A 9,925-nucleotide genomic window follows, 5' to 3' on the forward strand; every position below is an offset into this window, starting at 1 on the left:
TGATTAATGAGCTAGTCAAGTAGAGGCATACTAGGGACACTCTGTTTGTCTATACATTCACACATGTACTAAGTTTCCGGTTAATACAATTCTAGTATGAATAATAAATATTTATCATGATATAAGGAAATATAAATAACAACTTTATTATTGCCTCTAAGGCATATTTCCTTCGGTGTGTCCCCAATACCAGCGCGCCACCAGAGGGGTTGTGTGTCCGCCATATACCTGGCCAAACCTCAGGCCGGGTCGGGCCTAGCCAAGCCCGAGCCAAAAAACCTGGGCCCGAGCCCGGCCCGGCCATCGGGCCTAGTTTTTGGGCCCAAGCCCGGCCCGAACATGCAAAAGCCCGCCGGGCCTTGGGCCTCGAGCCTGGCCCCTTCAGAAAACGGCAAAAATGACGGGCCCGGGCCCGGCCCGGCCAGGCCACCGGGCTCAAAATCTAGGCCCGAGCCCGGCCCGGGAGCAGCGTCGGGCCGGGCCGGGTCGGGCTTTTTCGGGCCGGGCTGCCCATGGCCAGGTCTAGTCCGCCAGCACGTTCGAATGCCAGACGGACCGCACGGCCTCCGGTAAGGCATCTACGGCCGGCCTAGCACCGGATCCATGCGCCATTTGGGCGGACGCAGTGGATTCCTGACGGATGGAGTCTGAACGCAACCGTCCATGGGCCTCCTTCCGGGCGGGGCGGAGGGCAAGTTGGGCGGCCATCTCCTCCTCGGGGCCGCGTGGGATGAGCTCGGGGTTGACGGATCTAGAGGTGAAGGACTCAGATCCGCTGCCCACCATGCCGGAGACGATCGGAAGGAGCCAGAGACGAGCTTGGGTGGTGGAGTGAAGTGGAGGGGAGGAGAGTGAACTGGCTAGGGTTTGGTCCGGCGAGGGGATGGAGAGGATTTTATGTGGGGTCGGGGGGCCAGCGTGAGCCGGGTCCGACATGACGGATACGCCTGGGCGCCTTATATCTGCTTCATATTTGGGCTGGATATAGAGGATGCCGGTCAGGACGGGTGTTTGAGGGCCGTTTGTGGGGCCTGTCTAGGTCAAAAAATCGTGACCGAAGCGAACCTTGACCGGGCGGTCCGCCCGAACATATGAGGTGGGTTTGATGCGTCCGGCTGTAGATGCTCTAAGGTTCGGGAAGACATAGGGAAAGTCAAAATTTAAGAGGGCCGATTAGAGATGCCTTGAGCGCTTGCATATAAACTCCAGCCCACACACGAATTATCTACCGCTAAATCCATTCACGGCCTGGTGTCGTGTGGGCACAGCCACACGCATGGCAGGGCTAAAATCCAAACCCGTCCGTCTCTCATGAGCCGGAGGAGAGGGAGGCAGCCCCGTCCGTCCCTCCACGGCTCATCTCCTCTCAGTCCACACAAAATCGGATGGTGAAGCAGCAGTAGCAGCCGGAGAAGCAGTTCCCCTCCCCAGCAGCTAAGCACCAGCCGGCCGGACCCGCCGCTTCTCCACCCTCCTCCCCTCTCCCCGCTCCGTCATTACCAAGGTAATTGCACTGCCCAGCATGCATCTTCGTCTTAATCCATTATTACATCGGTGTGCCAGCTCGTGCAGCCATGCCTGTTGCTTAATTTCCTACTGATGCAGTATCGCAATGCACTCCTGAGCTAACAGTTTCAGATTTTTAGCAAGTGCCTGTGCATCTCCCGGCCTGCTCACTCGCCTCTGTTTTGAGTTCCTAGCTTTCTTTTCGAGAAATTACACCCTGCTTTGCCGACAGAAATTCTCGATGCTAGTATAGTAGGAGATTATTTATAAGCTGATGTCTGCTTCGGCCTCTGCTTTTCTGAATTTTGTTGTCACGCGTAGTACAGTACAAGTAGAAGATTGTAAGCTCTGGTCTTCTGAACATTCCAGCTGCTTCAGATCGAGTTCACAAGTTACCACACCATTCACACGTACTAGAAGGCTGCCATAAAATCTGGTTGTCTTTCTGAATTTCGTGCCATTGATTTACAAGTTGTCTTTCTGTATTTTGTTGTCTGGTTCAGCCTCTGGTTTTCTGAATTTTGTTGTCGCACGTGGTAGAAGATTGCAATAAGCTCTGGTCTTCTGAATTTCGAGCTGCTTCAGATCGAGTTCAGAAGTTACGACGCGTACAAGACTGTAAGCTCTGGTTTTATGAATCTTCTGCCATTATTAATTTGGAAGTTGTGAGGGCAGGCAGGAAGATGTGCTCGTTGGAGGCGACGCGGGCGGAGCTGGGGCTGGCGGTGCTGTACCTGAACAAGGCGGAGGCTCGGGACAAGATCTGCAGGGCCATCCAGTACGGCTCCAAGTTCATCAGCAACGGCCAGCCCGGCACCGCGCAGAACGTCGACAAGTCCACCACCTTGGCTCGCAAGGTCTTCAGGCTCCTCAAGGTCAGCCCGCCTGCACATGCCATTATGATATGCTCCTTGTAGGCTGCAGCTGTGTTAAATTGGTTTTGGCCCTGAATCGATCGACCTGCAGTGGGTGAACGACCTGCATGCTCTCATCAGCCCAGCCCCCAAAGGGACCCCTCTCGTGTTGGTCTTGCTTGGGAAGGTACTCTATACTTTATAGCGCATTAATTTCTCACCGTTTGAGTGAGGCTGTAAGAATGATGTGCTGACTGTTAATTGTTTCTGTAACTTGTGCAGTCCAAGAATGCGCTGCTGTCGACCTTCCTGTTCCTGGACCAGTTCGTGTGGATAGGAAGATCGGGGATTTACCAGGTTTTGTTTGCCGAGATTTGAGCGTCTCACCCTCCAATGGTTCACCCCGTTCCATCGTGTATAGTATTGATTAGCAATCTGTGAACCTAGTTTTTCTTCTTCCTGTTGTTGCTGGTATATAGAACAAGGAGCGCACGGACCGCATCGCCAGGATATCCCTCTACTGCTGGATGACTTCCTCTGTCTTTGCAAGTCTAGTCGAGGTACGTATATTATATTGCAGGGCAGGAGTAAGCTCTACCAAGTTTCTTAGAGATAGATAGCCCATGAACATATAGCTGACGATTTGCGTGGGATTGCGCAGCTTGGAGAGCTCAAGAGGCTATCCAAGGCGATGAGGAAGCGCGCCAAGGAGCTCCGGGGTGCCGACAAATACGAGGTAAGTACATACGTAATTGGTATCTCACTGATCATACCGTACGTAGAGCATAAGAACCTGAACTTTGCTGTGCTTTGTGATCTTTTCCCAGGACGAGCAGTACCTGGGGAAGATGAAGCAGTCGGACGACCGGCTGCTGGCGCTGGTGAAGGCGGGCATGGACGTGGTGGTGGCCGTGGGGCTGCTGCAGCTGGCGCCCAAGAAGGTCACCCCCAGGGTCACCGGGGCCTTCGGCTTCGTCACCTCCCTCATCTCCTGCTACCAGGTATGCCAAACTAAACTCACCAATAAACCTCGTCTTCTGGCGGCTCTGAATTTTATGCTCTGTTTCTCTTCAGCAACTCCCGTCCCGCGCTCCCCTGGCCAAACTCAAGGCGTGAGTAACGGACGCTACACCATGCATGCTAGTCCAGACGCTGCCTCCGCTTAACTCAAGCCGATGCTGTGCTCGATCATGGAATCTGAGATGTTTTATTCCTGTGTACGTAGCACTATATATAGAATGATGATGTCGATCGTCTGTACGTACGGTTTTTATACATATACATGTACACGGTATGCTATGAACAGTACTAATGGACATGGTATGTATGGTCGATCATGTGTTAGTGCATGGTGCTTATAGTATATGCCAACAGTGTTTGCACTTGCGAACCAAATGTAATAATTACAGAGAGATCACATTTATATTAAACCAAATCTCAGTCGAGTGACATGCCATGTAAGAAAGAAATAGAAAAATCTGAAAAGAAATTTTACATAGATCTCAATGTATGATCGACAAAATAGCATCAACTGAGACATGATCAAATCTTAATCGACTAAGATTTAGCAAGACTTTGAACAGAACCTTTCCGTGCGCACCGCACACCGTGCATGGTTCGTCATGCATTACGTACCCTTTAACCAAGCACGCCGCCAAAGGGAGCTTTTGGGGTAGGAGAACTATATATGCTTGACGTACAGTCGCCGGCGGCCGGCCGGCCTAAAGGCGACGCACGGCCAACCGCTGATGCACTTGGCCGCCAAACTGAGTGAGTGAGTGGCTAATCATGGCGATCGATCGCCTGATGGGTCGGCCGGGCGCACGCGTGCAAGTGCAAGCCGGGATTTTCTTTGGTTCCCCATCGCGCGTGCTCCACTATCGCACTAATCTAGTCGTAACGCTCTCATCATCATTCATGCCATCCGCATATTATCACAGTATCACACACGCACGCGCAGGATCATAGCGAACGGTGGTCGCGATCACGGCAACAAACGCAATCATCCAGCTCTGTTTCCAAAAGGTCCGGAACCAAATGAGAGCTCGGGACAGTAATAGCCATGTTAAAAAGCTCGTCATCATTTTAAAGCGGTTGCATCACTAGATTTCTGGATTTAACACGCTTTTCTGGCAATGCCCCGGTTTTACAATGACATCACTGTGTATCAACGGTTTTATTGTTTGCTAGACTAACTGAAGGAAAAAACTCCTCCTTGCAATTATACTATCGATGGGGATGAATATAACATGGGCTACTGTCTAATTGACGTTATCTATCCTCCGCGGGCTACCTTTGTCAAGACCATCTCCGAGTCAGTTGGTCCGAAGATGACTTAATTTCCTCCAAAACAAGAAGCAGCTAGAAATGATATGAAGAGGGCATTTGGAATGCTCCAGGATGACCTTGTGGGAAGTGATGACACGTTGTGTGATCATGCACAACATGATTGTGGAGGGTGAGGATGTAAATGTTGCTGCAACTCTTTAAATTTGAGAAATCCCACCAAACTTTTAGATGGCATTTAGCCATGTTTGATGAGTTTGTTCAAATGCATCAACAAATTCGGTATCGACCAACTCAAGGAAGATTGATTGAGTACCTGTGGCGGTTAAAGGGGATAACTAGAACATATGTGCTAGTTGATTTCAAGTTTGAAATACACTAATTTGGAAACTTTGTTGAATTGTAATATTTAAATTAAAACTACGATTTGATATGCGGTTATTTTGAGCTTGCGGACTAAAAAAAGTGGCGGAAGTTTTGCGGCTAGCTTTGGATGGCTGGCTCCCGTATCACTGTCTGAGGACTTGTCCCCACCGGTCCGTTGATGGATACGGTATCTGATTTGAGGGGTTAGTGTTGGAGATGCCCTAAGACCGAAACAAGGCTTAGACAACCTACTCCTGCCCTGCAAGTCAACACGGTTGACGCTTCTCTCTGGTGGGCCTAGACCTTGGCATGTTGCTTGTGTTGGCTATAGGATTTGAGGTGAGTCCGGTCTGTCTAGTCTGAAGTCCGGACCATCCCATATTCGCCCCACATATGGACTGGATATGAGCGATGCCGGTTAGCCCAGGCGACTAGGTTCGGTTTGAGGGGGTCGGCTGGGTCACGATTTTGTGATCGATCACTAACGAGGCCATCCATGCAGACGTACAGGGGGCATTTGATGAGCGCGATTGTAGATGCTCTTACAACACATAACAGAATCCCCTCCCCCTCCCCAGCGCGCGCATGTTGCCTAACTCTAGGTGACTTGGACGACGAAGCAATACCCGCCACCACATCCTCCCTCACCCGCTCCTCCCCCTCACCAGGCTCTTCTCTCAGCGTGTGGTGCTCGGTCCCACGATGTTGGGCTATCGGTGGCACTTAGTGCTCTAGGGGGGTGGGCGTGCCCTCGAGTATCGTTTGTGATGTAATGACGACGAAGATGGTATTTTGATGGTGGATAATCCAAATATGGTTGGCCACGAGGTGCTCGTCATGTCATGGTCCCGACCATGCTTGCTCGAAGGCATAACGGAGTTGTGGTGATGCCTGGATGTGGGGGTGGTTGGTTCAGCTATATCTGGTTTCCCCATGTCCAGCATGACAGGCACCATGGTGGTGGCATGATAATCTCGACGACGGTGGTTCCTAAAGGCAACAACCTCGGGTGTTGGCCGTGCTATGAGAAAGTTTGGTGGTCTGTCAGTCTTTGTGTCTTAGGCGGGACGAGTGCAAGGCAACACCCAGGCGAAAGCCCTGCTTTTGGCTGTTGGGCATGGAGGATATGGCAACACCCTCGGGAGCCACTTTCTTGACATCGAGGCGTCCTGCTCCAAGTCCTCCCTGGACAACACAGAGGGGAGGGCTTTATCACCTTGGGATCGAATGATGGTGGTGCGTCCACGTCATGCTCCCCTTTGGGGGCGTGATTCTCGGAGTTGTCATTGGTTGGAAGATGATACGTCTGTAAGGTATCCATAATTTATGAAGTATTCATTTTATATTTACATAATTTATAAATGATTTTGGTGCACTTTTATATTATTATTATGGACTAAACCTATTAATCTTAGTGCCTAGTGCCAGTTCCTATTTTCTGCTTGTTTTTTGTTTTACAGAAAATCAATGTCTATGAAGGTCAAAACACCCTGGCGATTTAATATGCTTTTTTCTGAAATATATCTAATTTTGGGAGAAGGAATCAATGCAAAAGGATGCCCGAGGGCCCCACAAGGGCAGGTGGCGTGGGCATGCCTGGACGCGCCATGGGCCCTTGTGGCTAGCCTTAAGTCGGTTGGAGTCATTCTTTCGCTGCAAGAAAGATAATTTCTAGAGGAAAATACCCTCAAAATTTTAGCCCAATCGCAGTTACGGATCTCCGGTTATAAAATAAACAGTTTTCTTCCAGAAAATAGTAGCAAAAACAGAGAGACGAAAACTGAGAGAGAGAGAGAGAGAGAGAGAGATCCAATCCCGGAGGGGCTCCCGCCCTCCGGGAGCCATGAAGGTCAAGGACCAGAGGGGGGATCTTTCCCCCATCTAGGGGGAAGGCCTACCATGAAGATGGAAGAGGGGAGCTCTCTCCCGGTGGCGCCGGAGCATCGCTGGGGGAACCGTCGTGACGGTGATCATCTCCGTCAACTTCGCCGCTGCCATTAACATCTTTATCCCTCTCCATGCAGCGGTGTACTCTCTCTCACCCCGTTGTAATCTCTACTTAAACATGGCATTCAATGCTATATATTATTATCCAATGATGTGTTGCATCTCTATTATGTCTGAGTAGTTTCTTTTTATCCTATGGGTTAACTTATAGGGTTTTTATCATTTTTGCCACTAGTTGTGTCCCACTACTCAGTTTTGCCATTAGAAGTTACAACTACTCAAAAATGCCATCGATCCGTGAGATGTTTGCTCAAAAATGCCATCGTTCCGTTAGATGTTTCCTCAAAAATGCCATTAGACATCGTTATTTTCACATCAAACTCATTGACCATGTTATATGACAAAAATAAGCCTAGACCCACATGTCAGTTCTGGCGACTTGGTGGATGAGGACCTTGACGATCAAGTTGAGCTCTTTTTTTTGTTTGTTTTGCCGTGTGTCTTGTAAGCTGATTATGCAGGTTTCTCAAGGTGTCACTTATTTCACGCAGGCCCTAGGCCTTCTTTCTAAATAAATAGGGTTTTTATCATTTTTGCCACTAGTTGTGTCCCACTACTCAGTTTTGCCATTAGAAGTTACAACTACTCAAAAATGCCATCGATCCGTGAGATGTTTGCTCAAAAATGCCATCGTTCCGTTAGATGTTTCCTCAAAAATGCCATTAGACATCGTTATTTTCACATCAAACTCATTGACCATGTTATATGACAAAAATAAGCCTAGACCCACATGTCAGTTCTCTCTATCTCACAATGATAAGTGTGGCCCCACTTGTCAGGAGTAACCAAGCGAATAATTTTATAGGAAAATAAGAACGTCGTTGGGATCAAGTGGGCCCCACACTTTATTGTAGTGAGTTAGAAGGAGAGCTGGCATGCTGGTTCATAGGTATTTATGTCATTATAACATGGCAAAAGAGATTTGAGATCACAATAATGGTGCCCAGTGGCATTTTTGAACATGTGTCTAACAAAGCGATGGCATTTTTGAGCAGTTGAAATTCCTAGTGACAAAACTGAGTAGTGGGACACAACCGATGGCATAAATGATAAAAACCCAACTTGATATGCTATGGTTAGTATGAGATGTATGCTATTATGGTGTTGTCCTATGGTTCCCGCCGTTTCACGCACACATGTGGGATTCACACTATAGGATGTTGCAATGTGTGAATTGAGTTGCTTATGATGGGTTGCGGGAGTGATAGAAACCTAAACCCTAGTTCATGAGTTGTTGCATATGGAATTAATGGGGACCTTAGAACTTAATGTTATGGTTGGGTTTTATCTTATTGAATCTATGGTAGTTGCGCATGCTAGCTAAAGTTCCAATCATAAAAACGTATGATCCTAGTACGAATAGTATGTTAGATTAGGCCTCTCCCGCATAAGTATGATGAGTATGAGTATCGTTTCATATCCAATTGCCTAGGGACAATCATTTTATTTAGTTTTCTTCCAAAACACTTTACTTTATTGTCTTTTACTAAAACAACACCTAACTCTTTATATTCTTGCAAAGCTATCTTTTTATTCTTGCAAAGTAGTTTTTAATTCTAGTTCTAGGTAAAGCAGATGTTAAGTGTGCAGTAGTGTTATATCAGTGGTTGATAGAACTTGACAGAATATTAATTCTACCTTTACTTTCTCGTAGAGTTCGACCCTCTTACTTATCGAAAAAGCTACAACTGATCTTCTATACTTGTGGGTTATCTAAGGGACAAGTGGATGCGTGAGGATGATGGAGCTCATCACAATGGGTGCGGTTGTGACCGGTGGAAGACAACGGTGATGGCGTCAAGACTTTTGTGGCAACGACAGCGGGGGCGAGGATGGTTTGGGTCGCGGCAAAGGTTGTAGTAGCCGGCTCTTTGGTGTGTTGCGGGGTTGTCTTAGGTTGTTTGTCGGTGTGAAGTTCGAATTGCGATGACGGGCGACAAGTGGTTTGTTCAATATCTTCCACGACGGCAACCTATCATATTATCTTTCATATTCTTTTTTGTACCTCATTGCTAAAATCGAAGATGTGCAATGTCGACACATGCGGCCGATTGGCTCCTCATAGCTTGTGCGGCGCGGGTTTGGTAGGCAGTCATTTACTATGAAGTTTGAGTCGTTTGCTTGAAGGAAAATAATGACGATGACAGTAATGTGCAGCCTTGATGAGTTTTTCTTAGCAATGATTTTTGCGATGTATCTTATGTGTGATTGGTCGAATGGTTGTGACGATTTTTGCATGGTTCTCCATCAATTTACTGGACAAATCCCTTTTTCTCTATTAACAATTGATTGAACCCTCAAACATGTGGTTTAGGAAAAAACAGGCGGAAGACTATCATAGGATTTGCCCTTTAGGTGAGATCGTAGGATCAACCCCAAAATTTCATATTTAGACAATCCAATGGGCATCATATTTAGATAACCCCAAAATTTCATATCATAGGATTTGCCCTTTAGCTGGGATCATCCTACTGGGTTCAGTACCAAATGGGCATCCTGTTAAAAAAAAGTACCAAGTGGGCATCGGCAAACGCTGGACAGAACATGTTGAGCTCATGTGAAAGCGGGCCAAGATCGGTCGTACCACGTTTCAATGTGGATATTTCTATTTTGATGATGGACAAGTACAGGCCTTCAGAGCCATACAACAGCACAAGTGTACAGAGGACCGTCCAATGTGATCTCCGTGTCATCTTCTCCCCGAAGTGTTGTTTGGTTGGCAAAGATACGTACAGCAAAATCGAGCTCACAAATGGACAACCGAGTGACAACGAAAGTACTACAAAGTAGTGTGTGGCACACAGAACAAATATTCTAGATAGCCGGGTCCTCCTTTTTTGCGAATATTTCTTTTCTTTTCCTGAAATGCCAAAATAGCACTGTAAAGTGTACACGAATTACTCGCA

The 9,925-nt window shown here is 47.7% G+C and overlaps 1 protein-coding gene across 1 annotated transcript; it reads left to right on the plus strand.

Annotated features, from left to right (window-relative positions):
• The first annotated feature begins 1,220 nt into the window (after nucleotides 1-1,220).
• On the plus strand, nucleotides 1,221-3,723 carry LOC125511545 (peroxisomal membrane protein 11-1). The gene is made up of 8 exons (XM_048676944.1): nucleotides 1,221-1,504; nucleotides 2,182-2,381; nucleotides 2,473-2,547; nucleotides 2,643-2,717; nucleotides 2,840-2,920; nucleotides 3,022-3,096; nucleotides 3,188-3,361; nucleotides 3,435-3,723. Exons 2-8 carry the CDS (start codon nucleotides 2,190-2,192, stop codon nucleotides 3,474-3,476), a joined length of 714 nt encoding a protein of 237 aa, XP_048532901.1. The 5' UTR covers nucleotides 1,221-1,504; nucleotides 2,182-2,189; the 3' UTR covers nucleotides 3,477-3,723.
• Nucleotides 3,724-9,925: the final 6,202 nt, after the last annotated feature.

The sequence above is a fragment of the Triticum urartu genome, chromosome 5, assembly GCF_003073215.2.
Source record: "Triticum urartu cultivar G1812 chromosome 5, Tu2.1, whole genome shotgun sequence".
NCBI classification, from domain to species: domain Eukaryota; kingdom Viridiplantae; phylum Streptophyta; class Magnoliopsida; order Poales; family Poaceae; genus Triticum; species Triticum urartu.

Excerpts from the sequence above, each read along its gene's own strand:
- LOC125511545 (XM_048676944.1), top strand. The coding sequence starts at position 2,190 with ATGTGCTCGTTGGAGGCGACGCGGGCGGAGCTGGGGCTGGCGGTGCTG. Across the intron at positions 2,921-3,021 it reads TCTTTGCAAGTCTAGTCGAG|CTTGGAGAGCTCAAGAGGCT; the intron begins GTACGTATATTA and ends GGGATTGCGCAG. Across the intron at positions 3,362-3,434 it reads CCCTCATCTCCTGCTACCAG|CAACTCCCGTCCCGCGCTCC; the intron begins GTATGCCAAACT and ends GTTTCTCTTCAG.